Source organism: Oryza glaberrima, chromosome 11, assembly GCF_000147395.1.
Source record: "Oryza glaberrima chromosome 11, OglaRS2, whole genome shotgun sequence".
Lineage (NCBI taxonomy): Eukaryota > Viridiplantae > Streptophyta > Magnoliopsida > Poales > Poaceae > Oryza > Oryza glaberrima.
This window is the reverse complement of record NC_068336.1, coordinates 2,609,116-2,629,002: the sequence shown is the minus strand read 5'-3', so window position 1 is coordinate 2,629,002 and position 19,887 is coordinate 2,609,116. Positions and strand designations below refer to the sequence as shown.

At 41.3% G+C, this 19,887-nt stretch overlaps 3 protein-coding genes across 3 annotated transcripts; 1 reads left to right on the top strand and 2 right to left on the bottom strand.

Moving 5' to 3' along the window:
• Positions 1 to 997: 997 nt before the first annotated feature.
• LOC127754841 (leucine-rich repeat extensin-like protein 3) lies at positions 998 to 2,308 on the bottom strand. The gene has a single exon (XM_052280436.1). The coding sequence runs from the start codon at positions 1,922 to 1,924 to the stop codon at positions 1,340 to 1,342; it is 585 nt and encodes a 194-aa protein (XP_052136396.1). The 5' UTR covers positions 1,925 to 2,308; the 3' UTR covers positions 998 to 1,339.
• A 62-nt stretch (positions 2,309 to 2,370) lies between these two features.
• On the bottom strand, positions 2,371 to 7,094 carry LOC127754839 (two-component response regulator-like APRR3). Its single transcript, XM_052280435.1, has 8 exons — positions 6,869 to 7,094; positions 6,559 to 6,720; positions 5,306 to 5,436; positions 4,908 to 5,021; positions 4,432 to 4,588; positions 3,891 to 4,314; positions 2,862 to 3,654; positions 2,371 to 2,710 (listed from the first exon to the last, which is right to left on the bottom strand). The coding sequence occupies exons 1-8, from the start codon at positions 7,077 to 7,079 to the stop codon at positions 2,600 to 2,602; spliced, it is 2,103 nt and encodes a 700-aa protein (XP_052136395.1). The 5' UTR covers positions 7,080 to 7,094; the 3' UTR covers positions 2,371 to 2,599.
• Positions 7,095 to 11,141: 4,047 nt separating this feature from the next.
• LOC127754623 (uncharacterized) lies at positions 11,142 to 13,883 on the top strand. The gene is made up of 2 exons (XM_052280197.1): positions 11,142 to 12,204; positions 12,316 to 13,883. Exons 1-2 carry the CDS (start codon positions 11,142 to 11,144, stop codon positions 13,881 to 13,883), a joined length of 2,631 nt encoding a protein of 876 aa, XP_052136157.1.
• The last annotated feature ends 6,004 nt before the right edge of the window (positions 13,884 to 19,887 follow it).

Sequence of the window (19,887 nt, the reverse complement as noted above, 5' to 3'; positions counted from 1 at the left end):
CCCTACTTCAGGATTATCGTTCTCTTTTTCTAGGGACGCACTTTGGCCCCCAATCCCGCCACTTCACGCACGGGAAGAGATCGCAGCGATCTGCTGAGAGGAAGGAGCCCAAAATAGATTTTTTTCTGGTGGAGATTTTATCATGGTGCACCTTTTTAATTTTTAGAAAATCAATTTTACCTAATCTCTTGGAGAGAGGAAAATTTTAACACCTTAATTATTTTTAAGAATCGCATAATCAGAAATTTGAGAATAAAATTTTAGGAAGTTGTTGGTGATGCTCTAAAAATCTAGTTGTTATCTAAATTTTAATCTTGCGAGAAAAATGGAGGCCGTAATATCGAAGGCCAAGGATTTCAAAACTATTGGATATGTATATAAAGAGTTTGGAGCACTATTAAACATATCATTTTCTTCTACAAATTACGAGTCTATCTCAATAACAGAATGCATTGGACGATAAATAACCTATTTAGAAGGTAATGACCCCGGATCTCTGACTCATCAAGGCCTATAAGTCACCCAACATCAACATGAATAAATAATAAGGCCCCGTTTAGTTCCCAAAATAAAAATTTTCACACTGCCATATTGAATGTTTAGATACATGCATGAAGTATTAAACGTAGGGAAAAAATACACAGATTGCGTGTGAATTGCGAGACGATCTTTTAAGCCTAATTGCACCATGATTTGACAATGTGGTGCTACAGTAAACATTTGCTAATAATAGATTAATCAGGCTTAATAAATTCGTCTCGCAGTTTCCTGGCGGAATCTATAATTTATTTTGTTATTAAATTACGTTTAATACTTCAAATGTGTGTCTGTATATTCGATATAACAACCAAACCCAAAAATTTTCCTCAGCTAAATAAGTCCTAAGGTAGTATGTGTTTACATCACAAACGTCCATATACAGATAAACACAGTTTACTCGAACTGTAGAGGATCATTGAAAAGAAACTTAAATTGCTAATTAACACACGTGCACAAATTAACAAATTGCCCAAAACAAATAGTGTCGTACACATATTCGGCTCAACTTTAATCGACAACTAAAGTAGCAACATTAATTGCACAAGCAACGAATTATGTATGTATATAGACAGCATCTGATACTCCAAAACAACGAAGATCATATGTCATTACAAAAGAGACGGAAAAGAAAGAGCCCTGCAGTGACAATGTTCTAGTCGATGGAACACGAAGAAAAGAATCACTTCTAGGACAGTACAGCAATTAGGCAGTAGGCGTAGTAGTAGTAGAAGATGACTAATTAACGATTAGGAGCTTGATTAATTCCGATCATATCGTGCGCTAAAATTCGTGCGCGTTGTCACGTCAGGAATGTGGCGATGGGCAGCAACGCCGCTAGGATCAGCGCCGTGTAAACGCTCGCCGCGCCGCCGCCGCCGCAGCGCCTGCCGCTGCCGGAGAGGTAGAAGTAGTAGTACGGGTTGGACGACGACGGCGGAGACGGCGGCGACGAGAAGTGGGACGAGGACGACGGCGGCGACGCCGTCGACCCGCTGCTGCTCTTCGTCGTCGGCGGCGGTGGTGACGACGGTGGAGGCGGCGGTGATGGCGGCGGGTTCGTCGTCGTCGGCGCCTCCGGAGGCGGGAACATGTCGCTCTCGTCCGCCGGAGATGGCGGCGGGAGCAGCAGCGTCAGGTACGGCGGCGGAGGCGCCGAGTACAGCGGCAGCACGGACGGCGTCGACGGCGACAACGACGACGGCGGCGCGGGCGGAGGCGGCGGCGGCGGCGACGTGCATATCGTCGGGCACGTCCCGCACTCGCTGACGCACAGCAGGCTCGCGTCCGGCCCCTCGCCGGCGCCGGAGCACGCCGCCGACAGCAAGACGATCACGGACACGGCCAGCATCACGGCCGGCCCCACCACTGCTCCTCCTCCCACCATTGCTGATGCTGCTTAGCTAGCAGGCAGAATTCAGAATTCGCATGTATCACCTGCAGCTGCGTGTGTGATTTGCTTGTGCAGGTGAGATTCCGGCGAGCTTGTGGACCTCCAGGTATATAAGGTCGCACACAGTGATGCAAAAGATGTGCCAAACTTGAGTTGCAAGCTCCAACAGAATATGAGCAGCAGGGTGTAAAGGGAAGATGCCCGGCCCTTCATTGGCAGCAAGGAATTGAGGATTCTTCTACTATAGATGAGTTAATTAATTAATTAGTCTCAAGAAACCAGGATTAGGAGTTCTGGGTCACATATATGACTACTACTACTAACAACGTAGTAATGGTTTACTATTTGCGAGATTGTACCTGCAACAGAATTAGTGTGGGCAAATGCTACAAAATGTGCCGCTTCAAACCTGTACATGTTAAGGAAACAAGAGAAATATGGATACCTGCATTGAAAATTTCTTTACCCCCTGAACACTTTTATCAATTTGAGGTCTTTACAAGGTATGGCATGGAAGCCAATAAACAACCAACAAAAGAAGAGAGCACTTGTACAAAAGGCTAACTACGGAAGGAAAACTGTTGCCAGCCTTTAACTTACACGGGTTACTTCGAATGCCCTTCGCTGAGAAGGGAAGTATCAAAAGTACAGTATGAGTTAACGGTGTCACTAGTCAGTTTCTGCCTCTGTTGTTATAGCTGACTTCAGTTTTTGGCTCACAAACTGGCCCTTAACCCTGGGTCTTTGTTCTGCAAGCTTCTTCCTGCTATGATACCTGACCTGTACAAACGAGAGATGCACAAATACTGAGATACAGATTCAGAAGAATGATCGAAGATCTAAAGGATAGTAGGCATATTTGTGCAGAGTATATGATAAATTCTCAGCCTTATATGCAAAAAACTAAATATAGGTTTGTCAAACAAAGTACCTTTTTCTCGAAACATCTATCTTTTCTTTTCATCCGGAATTTCAACAAGGCAGCTTCACGGCGAGACCGGTCACCATCCAATACATTATTACTGCAGTTCTGGACACCGCTCTCATTGCCACTTTCTAGTGCAATTACCGTATTTGTATTTGCATCAGTTTCACCGCTCCCAGTGCATCCACTTCCTTTGCGAATATCCTGGCTACAGCTAGCACTCTGGTTAATACGCTCCATATGAGCCTTCGCCAAGTCAACTGGTTCTCCTGATTCTCGGAGAATTTGTCTTGAATGATGCAACTGATGGTTTTCTTCTGGCTGCTTGTGCTCATCAATCTGTGGCGGTTTACCAAGATTTTCATGGTAGTTAGATTGACAAGAGGCATGCTGAATTGCTGTCTTGTTGATGGCAGCTGAATCACAATGCATAAAAGCACCCTGTGGATAATACATTGGCTGCATAATTGCACCGTAGTGGTAGGGTATAGCAGCACCAACAGGAATTGGAACAGGTATAAACCCATAAGAAGGATGAGTTAAACTGTCCTTTCTAGGAGAGGAACTGCTTGTACCAGCATCTTCTCTTACACTACTGGAACACAGGATTGCAGCACCCTCTGTGCTTCTGTCCAAAGGGACCTGAGCTTGCACTGTACTCTCGCGTGTATTATGTTCACGGGAAAGCAAGACCCGGCTGGATTGGGGATTCTTGTCGTAGACAGGTTGTTGGTGAACCACGCGGAAGGAAGGGGGAAATGGCCGTTGAGCTGATGATTCTATCCTCTTATTACCATACCTGTGACAGGTTGCCAACCATGTGATGAACAAGCAAATAAAGCTAGCAAGAGTTATAAAATCTATGCACGCAAGCAATTACTTATATCTACCCCAAGAGGGAATGAACTAGAACTAGCAAAATAGTATAACAGCATAAAGAAACAAATGGGCATGCAAAACAAACCCCACTCAGAAACCAACATTATTTAAACCAGAATTTATTTGGATGAAATTTCAAACTTTAAAAACTAGTACCTCGAAAAGGCAGAGGAATTTGAGTGATTAAAGATATCTTTCTCATTCAACTTGTGGTTTGTATAACCATTGAGATGATGTTGCTTTTCTAAATTTATCTCCACAAAGTGAGACGGACAAGATTCAGCATGGCCTGTTGCAGTCCCCTTTGAATTTTCACTAAGGTTATTTTCCATGACAGCATTATTTTCCAGTGCTGAAGATTTGCATTTTCTGTCAGCTGTGGTCTGGGCAACAACCAAAAGATCTTTTCCAGGATCACTTGAACGAAGTGAACTTGAATCAGCAAACCTCAAGGCATTATCCATTATCTGTCCAGCAACCTTCGCAGAAGTAATACCATTAAGGAATTTGGAACGCACATTCTTCTCAGTTGAAAGCACTTGTAGTTCACTATCACCACACGCGTTTCCACTTGGAGCATCTACAAAAGGTTAAATAGCAATAACTATCACATGTCCTCATATGCAAAGTTGACACTCAATAGCCAATAGAGGCACATGAAAATCAAAGATCAGATAACCATGTCTAAATTCCTTACCATCATTACCCTTTAATGCATGTGATTTTGTGTTCATTCCATCAATGAAACCATTCTGTATTTTATGTTCTCTGGATGAGCCTGCCCCACCATCTGCAACAACCTCTGGTAACTTTTCAGCACTTTGAATTTCAACCTCCCTTTTGCTACCACAACTCTGATCAAGGTAAAAGTGCTACCATTATGTTAGGTGCAGAAGAATTCCAATAATGAATTTAAAATAGACATCAGAACTTCATAGAAGATCAGTTATGATGAACTCTAACTTGCTTTAGTAAACAATACTGGTCAAATTTACAGGATAAAGTCCTGATAAAAAAAAATGATAGAAAATCGAGCTTAATCAAATAACTTCAGCAGTTCACAGCTTTCAAACTTCTTTTTTCTGTTTGGCTTCAATGAACTTAGGAATGAAGAATTTTGACGTGTGCTGACATCATAAGACAGACTAGGTATAAACTAGCACACATGCTCACCTGAGCATCACTTTCCTCATCGCTGTGTTCTCCTGTCTTTGACCCATTACCACCATTGGCACTTAAATGATTGCTAGCCGCATTGTTTTCCGATGCATTTGTTTGGCTATTCATCTGCATTGGAATTTCCAGTGGGCTCAGAGAAGTGCTCACAAGTATTGATATTTACTAAAAGCATATATTATAACATAACTATGTAGCATTCACAATCTTGACAACCAAAATTACTGCACATCACATTAGGGTACAGCTATACAATTGGAATAAAAAAATGAATCTAGATTTAGATTGACCAATATAAACCACACAATACAACCAAGGAAGATTATATTTCCACATGGATCAAAGGACTGACTGAAAAAGGAAGTCTTAAAAGAGGAGCAGAGAGAGGAGCTTACTGCATGTCGCCTCCATACATGTTGCCATAAGTTACGCAATTCATTCTTTCTCACTGGTTTCACAAGGAAATCCACCGCACCCTTCTGCATGCACCTGAGCACTGTGCCAATAGAATCTTGGGACGACATCACTGCAATAGACAACCCAGTGAAACATCATGAAGATTAGGCTTAGTGATTGCATTGCTCACATGGTGCATACATGTCTCTCTCCTTGAAGCATGCACTGAGGATAACATATTTTAGTGCCTATAAATATACAATTTTAATTTATATGTCTCATTGCCTGAATCCAGTATTTAGCACATAGATTACAGTCAAATAGGCACTTGTTTATAAGCGCTTTGCAAGGATGTCCTTGTTCTCCTTATTCTTAACCACTATTAAGAACATCAAAACTCAATAATTTCCTAATATAATTTCCAAAAGTAGCAGCAATTGATATTTGGAAGAATTCAAGTCTTGTGTGTGTGATTGTTTGGTTCATACTCATACACAGTTAAATACACCATACACCCATGGAATAGCGTATTTCCTCAATGGAGTTATGTAATCAGAAGTTTATATATAGAACCTTAAATATAAGCCCGTGTTAATATGAAATTTCAGATTCAACCCCATGTTCAATCCTATTTTTTAGGCCACGTTTGAGTGGGCCTCAATCCCGCACATCCACGTGACGTGTACGGACAAGGATTTTGAACTAAAATCCAGGTCCACAGATGTGGACGGGCTGGGATTCAGGGCTATCCAGAAAAGGCCTGACTGTCAAATTCCATACAAAAGACACATGGTTACCGTTGAAATTTTGCGAATAAACTACCTCCAATCCCATAATTAACATCCTGTAATAAATCCATCCAGTGATACTTATACAGGACTAATCTTGTAAGAAACAATATTCAGCAACATCTCAAGCAATAGCAGAAATGGAATTCAGCAAGAGCGATTCAATTTTGATAAAGCTATTATTACAAAACTACATCACAAGCATTTATTCATTTGAGAACATCACAAGTTATCCAGTTGCAATAGCTCGGGTGTGCAGGCATCCAGCGATAAAATTGCCCGCCAAAATGAAGCACTTGGCATCAAAAACTAACACAGAGTTCGTTGCTTAAAGTAAGCTGTGGATAGTGAGGTGTACTCTACTCCGCTTGGCAGCTTCGGTTTGGGCCACACGCCACAAGAATTTCAGCTAAAATCAACTAGTACGGAGAAGAAGTTGGGGAGAACATCGAAGGGAAGCTTACTTATGACGGGGATGTTCTTGCACTCGTCGGAGGCGACGATCCTGGAGAGCAGCTCGATGCCGGAGAGCGTGGGCATAGTGACCTCCGTGAGCACGAGGTCGAAGGCGTACGCCCGCTCCCGCATCACCCCCCACGCCTTCATCCCGTCCGCCACCGCCGCCACTGCTCACCTCCGATCAAAACGAGCACACAGGGCAAACAGGGAACCAATCCCCCCCAATTCGCTCCTCAGAAAACTCTCAATAGCAATCAATCGCGAGGAGAGGAGAGCGATTAGGGTTTAGGTAGGGAGAGAGCGAGGGGTACTCACCGCGGTAGCCGCACTTGCGGAGGAGCGCGGTGACGACCTGGCGGGTGGAGTCGTCGTGCTCGACGAGCAGCACGCGGAGGGACCGCCGCGGCAGGATCTGGTCCCACCGGATCACCCCCCGCCCTTCACCCGCCGTCCCCACCCCCGCCGCCGCCGCGCCCTCGCCGCCGGCCGCCGCCGCCGCCGCCGCCGCGTCGGCGTCGGGAGACATTTTGGAAGAGGAGAGAGAGGAGGAGGAGGAGGAGAGAGAGGAGAAGGGGGAGGTGGGAAAATATCTGCAAATTTTTTTTTACGCGGTGGGTGCCACGTCAGCAGCGGATCAAATCGGAGGGCGTGGAAACCAAACCAGCCAGCAAATACAAACCGCTTCTCCTCTTTTTTTTTTTTCTTCAGATATTTTTTTCTCCCTCTTCTTCTTTTCGAATTACCACTACTACCTCCAAAATTTATCAATCCGAGATATTTTGAATCAGTACTACTAGTAGTAGCAGCATGTGATTTGGGATTTTTTTTTTACATTATTTTGGGTGGGATTTGAGGGAGATATTTGGGTGGGATTCTCCTGGCCGCTCGTTTTGGGGTGGGCTGATGACTTTAGCTTAGACGTGGAAAAGAAGAAAAAGAAAAAACGATGACTTTTGTGCGGCTGCGAGGTTGTCGACGCTTAATTCGCCAGCACTTTTTTCTTCTTCTTTTTATTTTTAATTGTTATTTTGAGGAAAATGATTAGCCAAGCATTTGCAACACGATAGTGTGTACCACCGGATGGGATACCACCGAATTAGATGCATATATGGGGCAATATTTCTCCCTACTTTTGTACCGATGACCGGTTTGCTCTATTTTCTCCACAGAGGATGATCAAATGTATACAAGAGCTAAATCGGTATGATTCCATGTGATTTTTGTTTGTTACTCCCTTCGTCTTATTATAAGTACAACCATAAGTTTTCATGTGTAACATTTGACTGTTCCTTATATTTAAAAAATTTATAAAAAAATTAAAAAAAATTAAATTATGCATAAAGTACTATTCATATTTTATCATCTAACAATAATAAAAATTACTAATCTATACTATTATAAAAATTGAAGATATTTTTGCCGGTATTTTGGTACGTCATCCGTGTATAACTCGATTTTTAAGCTTGATTGCTTTTGGAAATACATATCGTATTTGAGTCTGCTTTTGGAAATACATATCCGTATTTGAGTCGGTTTTTAAGATCGTTCACTTTTGGTAAAACAGAAGAAATCATATAAGAAATCAAACTGCTCCAGATTGCATCAATGATCATTTGAGAACTTTATATTCAAGTGAATTCCCACAGTGAATTTCATCTTAACTAAACCATATAATAATAATGAGAGTCGGTTTCTAAGATCGTTCACTTTTGGTAAAACAGAAGGAATCATATAAGAAATCAAACTGCTCCAGATTGCATCAATGATCATTTGGGAACTTTATATCCAAGCGAACTCTCACAATGAATTTCATCTTAACTAAACCATATAACAATAATGAGATTAAAATAGACTTCACACATTACGACGCACGGGTAATTTTTCTAGTCACAAAAAAATTTCAAATAAGACGGACAGTCAAATATTGGGCACTGAAACCAACAACTACGCTTATTACGGGGCTTTGGGAGTACAAGAGTCTAGGAGACTATAGGTGATTGGTGCGACGGGTACCGATGTCCACAGATATAGCTGTGCACATTTGTATTCTATGGCCTTGTTTAGATAAAAAAAATTTTGGCCAAAAACATCATATCAAATGTTTGGACACATGCGTGGGGCATTAAATGTGGGAAAAACCAATTGTATAATTTGCATGTAAAATTGCGAGACAAATCTTTTGAGCCTAATTATGACATGATTTGACAATGTGATGCTACAGTAAACATTTGCTAATGATGGATTAATTAGGCTTAATAAATTCATCTCACAGTTTACGGGCGGAATCTGTAATTTGTTTTGTTATTAGTCTACGTTTAATACTTCAAATGTGCAGCTGTATACTTAAAAATTTTACACCCAAAGAACTACACACACTACTCTGTCAGTGAAATCTTAGCTAGGCGTAAATTTTGTATGGATTTGTGTGAAGTTTTAAAAGAACAAGTAACTATATGCGTACAATGTTTGAGATCATATCGATTACGGGGCTCATAGGCCGATAAAATATCTTTAAATTGATAGTGCTGGATCAGTTCGTACTTGTTGAAGATAAATTGGATAATCGCGCTTAAATTAGTATTGTCTTATGCCACATTTTCGATCAAAGGGTCCGAACGAATACGTTAAAACAAGCTATGATGAGAAGCAACTTCATTATCTTATAAAGGGAAGCATGGGAAAACTGTAAATATTAATTATTATCAATGCACAATTAGCAAAACCATCCACTTGGTTGTCCTTTTTATTTAATTCTGTTTTTCACCTTCTCATTATATTAAATTTTAATGTAGATCGATGGAATCTACTCATATTCAGCAAGGATCTTAACATAAGATTAGATGATATGATAGGATCTGTTCAGCGAGCTAGCCGGCGTGCGACGCTGTTGGTGTCAGCTGCGCCGTAGCCGCAAGCAGCCGAACAGGTTCATTGTTAAATCCGACGTAGTATATATTGCTAGGCTGTTGAATGTTGTAATTATATATGTGTACAGTACTTGTTGCCTATGCAAAGATTATTTCTGATGTGGACTCGTAGTTTGTAGCCAACAGCGATTGAGTTGCTGCGGCTCTCTCTCTCTCTCCACCTGAAATTCGATTTTGACTGTCAAGGTGTAAACCAATAAATAAACCATACATGCTTTGTATTTTTCCCTCTCATAAAAATCACAGGTGTCGGCGGTCAACCGTCAACGATAAAATCTACTGCCAAGAAGAAGGAAGAAAAGCTGGAAAAGATGACTGTTTTATTCTTGTGGTTTTTATTGATCCGTGGTGTATCTTGCTTTTTAAGCTTCCATTTATCACCGTATACTACAACCACCTGCTGCAGGCCCAACAATGCTCTCTTACAACCACGTGTTAATTATTCTTTATGGTCATTGTCAAACTTATCGCAAAAATACTCAGATTTAAATTTCAGCATATATGTTCGACTTCGACAATCTTGTGTTTTAAAAAGTGGTATAGAATTTTTTTTAAGAAAAGAATAAGAGAAGGGACCCCGGCTATCTTTAAATTAAGAAAAAGGGAGCACAAGAAATCCCCATAAAAGAACACATTGGATTCTTGCGTCAAGTTCCCTTATATTATTCTTAGAAAAATATTATTAATTACACTCGGAATTCACACTAACCTCTAAATAATATCCATAGGTCATGTTTAATTTAAATTATTGGGTAGATTATTATCGTAGATTATCAAATATTTTAAAAAAATAAATATGACAAATGATTTTAAATAAAGATTTAAATTATATGAAACAAAACGTTTTAATAAAATACTTTTTTTCACCAAGTGCAAAGCAAACAATCACTACTACAAAAATTGTTTTTCTGTACGAGGGGGTCGGTAGGTTCTATGCGGGCCGCTTGTGGCGGTGCCTGCAAAAACCGCCCCCCCCCCGGGGGCGGGTCGATTAGCCGCATGCGAAGATCCATTATCGCATGCGGCTGCTTAACCGCATGCGATAATAGGTCTATTTTCGCATGCGGCCGTCTTAAGGGGCCGCATGTATTAGGGCATGCGGCTCCTTAAGACGGCCGCATGCGAAAATAGGCCCATTATCGCATGCGGCTGTCCTAAGCAGCCGCATGCGATAATGGATCTTCGCATGCGGCTGGCTTAAGGGACCGCATGCGATGATCGGCCATATATGCTCCTCCAGGCCCGAGCTTGACCATTTGAAAACGAAGCTTTCTCTCTCCTAAAGCAAGCACCAATTAGGGGGGGAGGTTTTCAACTCGAAATTTTTGCTTGAACTCTACACGAAAGGTGAAGAACTCTCTATCCTCCTTTATTTGGCTCCATTTTTGTTATATTTCGTTGGTGGAAAGTGGAGTTTTTTTAATATTTTGACAAGGTTTGTTCTAACTAGTTTTTGCAAAATCTAGCTTCAAAATATATATTTTGATGGGCAAATTTTGCATGTAATCACTTGTACATACTAGTTACATGTATTGTTGTAATTTTTTTTGGGAGACAAATGCATTTAAACTTTTGTATGAAATACCTGCTGTCTATTTTTTTTATCTATAACTTTTTTGCCTTTATATAATTAGATGGATCAGTCGTCATGGATGTATGAGATGCGGAGAACGCAGCCGATATTTATTAAGGAAGCATCTAAATTTATTGATCAGGCTAAGGCGCATGCTTTGAGGGAGAATATGACAAAGATCTTTTGTCTGTGCCGTCATTGCAAGAATCAGAAATTGTTGGTAGATCCTGGTGAAATATTGGGTCACATAATGGAGTACGGATTCACCGCCAACTACAAGGTTTGGACCTATCACGGGGAATTCGCCAATCCGGAAGATGACGATGAAGAGTTAAGTTTCGAGATGAATGAGGCAGAGAATTTTATAATTGAAGACATGTCGCGTGAAAGAATGGATGTCGATGTTTCCACCGATAGTGATGATTTTGATGGTGGTTTTGATTTAGAGGATATGCTACGCCATGTTGAACCAGAGGTGCTAGCAGGCAGGTCACGAGGATTGGAGAATTGGCAGGCATTAGAGAAGGCATCGAAGGATCTTCTTTACGATGAAACGAAGGGATGTGATAAGGATTTCACAGTCTTGCGTTCAGTGCTTGAACTTCTGAGATTGAAGGCTAAACATGGATGGTCGGACACAAGGTTTAATGATCTGATGAGTTTGTTGCGTATGTTGCTTCCTAAGCCTTACTTTGTACCATCAAACACGTATCAAGCGAAGAAACTCATATGTCCTTTATCTCTTGGTGTAGAAAAGATTCATGCTTGTAAGAATCACTGCATATTATACCGTAAAGAATATGCGGACTTGGAATGTTGCCCAACGTGTGGCACAAGTCGGTATAAAACGGGGAATGGGCCCGTAGATTCAGAGTGTACCGATCCAGATTCCGATAAAGGTAAGCACGGAAAGATTCCTTCAATGGTGATGTGGTACCTACCAATTAAGGACTGCCTGAAGCGTCTGTACTCAAACCCGACTGATGCTGAGTTGATGAGATGGCATCAAGAGAGCCGGAAAATAGATGGTATGATTCGACATCCCGCCGACGCTCGCCAATGGAAGACATTTGATGCAAAACACCCAGAATTTGCTAAGGATCCTAGGAATGTAAGGTTTGCGTTGAGCACTGATGGAATGAACCCGTTTGGTGACTTGAGCAGCTCGCACAGCACATGGCCAGTCCTTCTCACAATGTATAATCTTCCAACATGGATATGTCAGAAATGAAAGTACATTCTTCTCACTATCCTCATACAAGGTCCAAACCAACCTGGAATCGACATAGATGTTTTCCTTGAGCCTTTGATGGAGGACATGGAGGAGCTTTGGAAAGAGGGGTTACGACTATGGGATGAGTTTAAGCAGGAGCACTTCAATCTACGTGCGATCATATTCGTTACCATCAATGACCTACCTGCAAACTTTTCATTATCTGGGCAGATTAAAGGGAAGACTGGATGTCTGATATGTCTGGAGAAAACTTCGTACAAATACCTGACGTCGTCTTTGAAGACAGTGTACATGCGACATCGACGGTTCCTACCACAAAGACATAGGTACCGTAAGATGGCTAGATTGTTCGATAATACAGTGGAGAATGACACTGCCCCAGTAGCAAGAGGTGGTACATACGTGTATGAGATAACAAAGAAGATTAAGGTTGTATATGAAAAGGGAAAGAAGAAGACAGTAAAAAGGAAGAAAGCTGATGGTGACAACAGTACTGCGTCGCCTTTCAAGAAGCACTCAATTTTCTTCAAATACTTAGATTACTGGAAGGACCTAGAGATTCGACATGCAATTAATGTTATGCACCTCGAGAAGAACGTGTTTGATAGCACCATTGGCACATTTCTGGACATCCCGAGTAAAACGAAGGATGGATTGAAGTCACGTAACGACCTTGTAGATTTGTCCATACGGCATGACCTTCACCCAGTAGTGCTGCCAAATGGGAAGACCGAGATTCCTCCTGCTTGTTACTCGTTGACACTTGAAGAGAAAAAAGCCTTCTGTAAATGTTTACAAGGGGTTAGAGTGCCTATTGGTTTCGCATCGAACATCAGGAAGCTAGTATCAATGAAGGATTTGACCATTTCGGGATACAATGCGCATGACTGTCATATGTTGCTAACGGTATTCCTACCAATTGCTATAAGGGCAGTCAAACCAGTCCATACAAAGGTGGTTATAACAAAGTTGTGCTACTTTTTCAATCGAATTTCGCAGAAGGTATTTGATCCTCTGGAATTAGGTCCGCTTCAGACATTTGCCGTCGAGACTGTATGCCAGCTTGAGATGTATTTCCCACCATCATTTTTAGATATGATGGAGCATTTGATCGTTCACATCATCCCTCAGATTATTGAATTTGGTCCATTATACTTACATCAGATGTGGGCCTATGAGTGTTACATGTCGATCCTCAAAGGCTATGTACGCAATCGCGCTCACCCAGAAGGATCAATGATAGAGGGATACACAACTGAAGAGGCAGTCGAGTGTTGTATGGACTACATAAAGGATGCTAATGCCATTGGCATTCCTGTTCATCGACATGATGGTAGATTGTCTGGAAGGGGTACTGTTGGTAGGAAGCAGTTCTTCGATAATGATTACAAAAAGGTGTCCGCGGCACACAACAGCGTTCTTCAACAGCTCGCTATCGTTGAGCCATTCATTGAGCGACACCTAGAAGAAATCAAAGCCTGCTTCCCAGGGCGGTCCAATGATTGGGTATCAAGAGAGCACAAGCGTCGCTTTCCTCAGTGGTTCAAAGATCTAAACCTGCCAGTTGGTGATTCTGTGGAGGAACTTACTTTATAAAGACTGGCATGTGGGCCTTCAAGTATTGTCAATTCATGGCAAGGTTACGACATCAATGGATTTACCTTGAGTACGACTACGATGGACATGAAAAGCACCGCACAAAACAGTGGGATCCGTGTCGAAGCGATTGACACGAGTGGAGAAAAGAGGTCGTATTATGGGACCATTCAAGAAATATGGGAACTGGACTATAGCCTAAACATCCAGATCCCTGTGCTCCGTTGTGAATGGGTTAAAGACACAACAGGGGTTTCCGTTGATGACTACGGGCTAACGATAGTCGATCACAATAAAACAGGCCACAAGGATGATCCATGGGTTTTAGCAGAGCGTGTGACTCAAGTGTTTTATGTGAAGGACCCTTCAGATGAAAGAAAAACTATTGTCATATCCGGAAAGCGACAGATCGTCTTAATCGACAACATCGAAGACCCCAATGATTACAACCAGTTCGACGATGTACCATTGTTTACTGATCTTCCTATGCGAATTAAGAAGGTTGAGAGAACAATCGATGAAGCGAATATGTCGTACGTTCGAGCAGATGGTGTTGCCAAGGTTATTAAGTCATAGTTATTTGTAACCTTTAGTTCTCATTGTGTTCCAAATGTACGTGCATGAATTTAGGTCTCCCTTATGTTGTAATCATTAGCATGTAACATTTGGTTACGAGTTTTGAGCAATTTTCATGAGTTTTCTTAGTGCCAAAAACATTTGGAATGTTTAATTGTGGCGAAATATTGGGAAAAAATATATATGTATAGTTTATTTAGAGGAAATAAAAAATATGAGTTTTTTTGGTAAAAAGATCTTTCCATGCGGGCGACTTAAGCCAGCCGGATGGAAAGATCTTTTTCGCATGCGGCCGGCTTTACGGCCCGCACGGAAATATCTTTTTCGCATGCGGCTGGCTTAACGGCCCGCATGGAAAGATAATTTTCGCATGTGGCCGGCTTATGTCGCCCGCATGGAAAGATCACTCCATGCGGTCCCTTAAGCCGCCCGCATGCGATGATCTGCGCCTATATATAGGGAGCGCGGGGAGCCAAAATTTTCTAAGTCCCGGCGCCCGCGAAACCCTAGCCGCCAGGCTGCCAAAATTTTCTAAGTCGTCGTCACCGTCATCACCGCCGCCAAGTCGTCCCCGCCACCGCCGGCTCCTCCCCGAAGTCGCCTCGCCCCTCGCCGTCACCAACGCCGCCGCCAGGACCTCTACCCCCTCGCCGTCGCCGTTGCCGCCGCACGGACCTCTCCCCCCTCGCCGTCGCCGTCGCCGCCGCCAGGTCGTCCCCGCCGCCAAGTCGTCCCCGCCACTGCCGGCTCCTCCCCGAAGTCGCCCCGCCCCTCGCCGTCGCCGCCGCCGCCGCCAGGACCTCTACCCCCTCGCCGTCGCCATCGCCGTCGCCCGGTAACATTTACTTTTAAAAAAAGAAATGTGAAATGTGCAATTGTGGATTGTGGATTGTTTACTTGTGCATCGTGGATTGTGATATGTGCAATTGTGGATTGTTTAATTTTGAGAAGGTTTAATTGTGGATTGTTAAATGGAGATTTATGTTTAAATTGAGACTTATGTTGAAATTGGGATTTATGTATAATTGGGACTTTTGTTAAATTGGCACCTATGTTAAATTGTGACTTATGTTTAAATTGAGACTTATGTTAAATTGGGATTTATGTATAATTGGGACTTTTGTTAAATTGGCACCTATGTCAAATGGAGATTTATGTTTAATTGTGACTGATGTTAAATTGGGACCTATATTAAATTGTGACTTATGTTTAAATTGGGACTTATGTTAAATTGAGAATTATGTTAAATTGGGACTTATGTGAAATTAAGTTAAATTGTGACCTATGTTAAATTGAGATTTATGTATAATTGGGACTTATATTAAATTGAGATTTATGTATAATTGGGAATTATGTATAATTGGGACTTATGTCAAATTGAGACTTATGTGAAATTGCGTTAAATTGGGACTTACGTAAAATTGGGACTTATGTCAAATTTTTGTACGTCAAGTTGGAAGATGTCGAACAAAAAGGTTCCATCGAACGCACCAATAGCGCCTCAAGAAGGTAACGCTCCTCAAAAATCCGGTAGCAATAAGCAGCCAGACGCTTCTAGTGAAGAAACGTGGCGCACACCAAGTGACCCGTTTCCAATGGAAATAACACAAGTCGCCCCTCGCGATGAATTTAGGATTCGATCACCAGTCTTCTAACTACTAATAAAATAAATGTTTCCTTCAAACAGAGCACACAAGTACTACCGCAAAAGAGGTGGACTAGTATATATTCCATCCCAGAAGAAGTTATCCGTCAGGACTGGTTGGCCGGTACTATCAAATTTATACCAATACAACTAATTATCGAACAGTACTTATATACTAAATATATCTACTGAGATCGGTCCCCATAATTATATCACAGTGCTACAAACAACCACCAGGAACCAACTTGTGCGGTTATTATGTGTGCGAGATGCTTAGAGTAAATGGGAGGTACAAAACAACCAGTAACCGAGTAAGTCATCGAACTCTTCTCTACAAAGAACCCATCTCGCACATACTTCTTACTGAGTACCATTTTATTTTCCTTTTAGTGCACAGATCCCTGAAATCCAATATATTGCACAACGATTCAACGACACTACTATCTTGAACGTGGCCGCTGACCTCTGCCGATTCATCCGTCACGATGTCTGCAACGCAAGAGGTCTCTTCTACGACAACCAGAGTGAACTCGCAATGGACGACAAATTTAAACCTCTCAGAGAGTGGGAGAAAGAACATATGCAATAACATGTACACTACTTATACATATGATGAAAAAACTGTGCCACTTGTATTATATATTTCGTATGTAAATTACGATTGAATTAATGGTTATGTATTACATGTTTGTTACTGCGGCACTTGTCTTATCTTATATGCTTACTATTCCGAAATACGATAATAAATCCATCAATAATTTAATATTAATTACGAGACACATCTCACCAAAAGGCTAGAATAAATATTATTTTAGCTATTCGGAAATTGAATTTCGCATGCGGTCTACTTAAGACGCCCGCATGCGAAAATAGATCTTCGCATGCGGTCTTGTTAGGTCGACCGCATGGGAAAATATATCTTCACATGCAGCTTCTTAGATGGACCGCATGCGAAGATCTATTTTCGCATGCGGCCGTCTTAAGTGACCGCATGCGAAGATCAATCTTCGCATGCGGCTGCGACGGCCGCATGCGCAAATGGTGATCTTTGCAGACCATTTTGTGCATGCGGGCCGGCCAACCGCATGTGAAGATCGATTCCGCCCGTATGAAAAACGTTTTCTGTAGTAGTGAATCTATTTTAATAATTCGATGAGTATATGTAAGCTGAAAAGAACACAGACTTTATTACACAAAGCTCTCCAAACAGATATGGATGGGTTTTCTTTTCTTTTCGCTCACTTTCACTGCAAAGATCTTTCCAACCGATATTGTAACGTCCTCGTTGGCACGCTTTCACGCGCCAAGCTGATCGATCTCAGCTGCCATCTTGGTCAAGGAACTATAGCTAAAAAATTTGGACACTCACGCTAGGATGCAGGTCATCTATAGTACCGTGACTTTATAGTCCCTCGGACCCACGTGTCAGTGAGCGCTACTGTACGAGATCTCAATTACTGAACACGCTGCTGGTAGAAAGCAAAAAACGTTCTATCACACACACTTGGGAGCTCCATCGCTTGCCACCACGCAAAACACAAAAGGACCAGGCACTACTCGATCCGTAATTAATTTGGGAGTACTCCTAATTGCTTCTGGAACAGTACTTTATCGAGCTCGAGATCGATCGAGATTATAGATATCTAGTACTAAATCTGTGTGATGGATTAACGGTCAGGTCATCGCCATCACAATCATAGCGTGGCCCTTTTCAAGTTAAGACGATCTCCGATCCATCACCTTTAATTTATTAGTAGTAGCTAGTAATAGTATTGGTTTTGCGGTTTGATCGGGAGGCGCATTATGCTTGGATTGATCGATCCATGTGTTCTATGGCTTGATCGGACAACGAGAGGCAACATGTTCAGGTTCCGAACTGCATATGGTTTAAATTAATTTCATGGCTAAATTGAGATCTAGGTCGGGGTCGGAGTTCTAATCTCTAAACCCCCTTGATCCGCGCGTGACAGCGTACGTGAAGCTGTTACGATTACTGGGCGCGAGCTGCCAATTGCCATTGGATGGATATCGATCGCTGTCGTCGCAAGCTGGCTTGCAGATATACATGGCCGCATTACTTTGGAGTATGAACGATAGTAACATCTGCAATATTTATATCTTTGGAGTAAAATCATATTAACCCGGGAAAAAAATATAAATGACAAATAAACATCTGGTAGTATTGGTTTTAAAAAACTTGAAAAATAGATTAATATGATTTTTAAAACAACATAAATATATTTATAAAAAATATATCGTTTAGTAGTTTAAGAAGCGTACGCATGAGAAATGAGAGAGAAAAGTTGAGAAAATAAAGAAAAGAACACACCCTAAAAAAGTATAATGGTCAAAATCTCTTAAAATCGGAGTGAGTATTTGGTTCCTGGTGGGTTAGGTCATTCGCTTGTGGGCTTGTGGTACTGTACAACACGAAAGTATGAAAAGTCCGATCCCTCGATGACCATGCCAGGCCTGGCAAGCATGACGAGGCCACCAAGCCTAAAGGGCCTATAGAGCCCGTTAAAACAACATCGCCTAGCCTAGTTAGAACTAACGAGTCCAGATGTCCAAGGAACATGGTGGTTTTCCTTGAATTTGCACATCTGTTGGTCCTTTTTTGTTGAAGATGTTTGTGTGTGACATGAATTTAGTGCCTCTTTTGGAATGGATGTTTTTTTTTCTTGAAGAACTTTCACGAGAATTACATTAACGTAGTACAAAATTAAAACCATTGCATTGCTAAGGAGCGCCATTCTTACAAAGTTTTTAACTATTTAATTTATAGTAAATTGCACTTTGTACCACATATTCTTACCAAGGTTTCACTTAATTTGGTATCCTTAAAGTGATTTTTTCACTTTAGACTAGATATTGCTGCCAAGTGTCGCGCTTTGGACCGGATGGCCCAAATGTCAATGAGACTAATCATCTTGATTGCCGTGTGTTACTTACATGTGGGTTACCTGTTCCAAATTACACTACCTGGCAACAATACCCAGTTCAAAGTGGGAATATCACTGTAATGGTAGTACAGAGTGAAATTTTAATAAGAATATTTATATATATGGTCCAAAATATAATTTACTCTTTATTAAAAGTTGGAAGCTAGTGACAATGGTAGTAAATGATGTGTAAAATGATTTCTAAGAAAATTTTGTAGGTAGGAAAGACGAGCCGTGAGCGTAGCTCAACTAGAAGGTCCAGCTATAGACTTGGTAAGTGTCTTGAATTTCTGATTAATTATTTTTTACTGCTAAACGAGATATTTGTCGACAACAAGATATGTATGACGACTTCATCAATTTATAAGATATGATGGCCAAATTTTTTAAGGTGCTCATATTCGTACATGTGTACGAGCATCTACATTTGTAATTTGTTTTGAAATTCTTCTGTGCATATGTAAGTAGTACTTTTTACCGGCTTTGATATGGTTACATAAAAGGCAAATTTTAATACAAGACATCTAAAAATTTATGGAATTGGTTGATAGACATTGAAAAAGTATCACAGCTAAAAAGTATCATACAAAACTGGTAATTTGCTAAACAATACTTTCGGTTAAACTGGAGAGATAGATTCTTAAGAAAGACGAGAATATCTCTAGAACCACATGCTTCAAACATAGTGCTAGAGTACAAATTTTAAAATTATGTAACTCTAAATTTATCATCACCCCAAGCATATCATTTGAAAAAATAATATTTCATCTCCACTTCGGTCTCAGCTTAAAAACTTTTGACACTAAGAGCATAAAATAATATTTCATCTTCACTTCAGTCT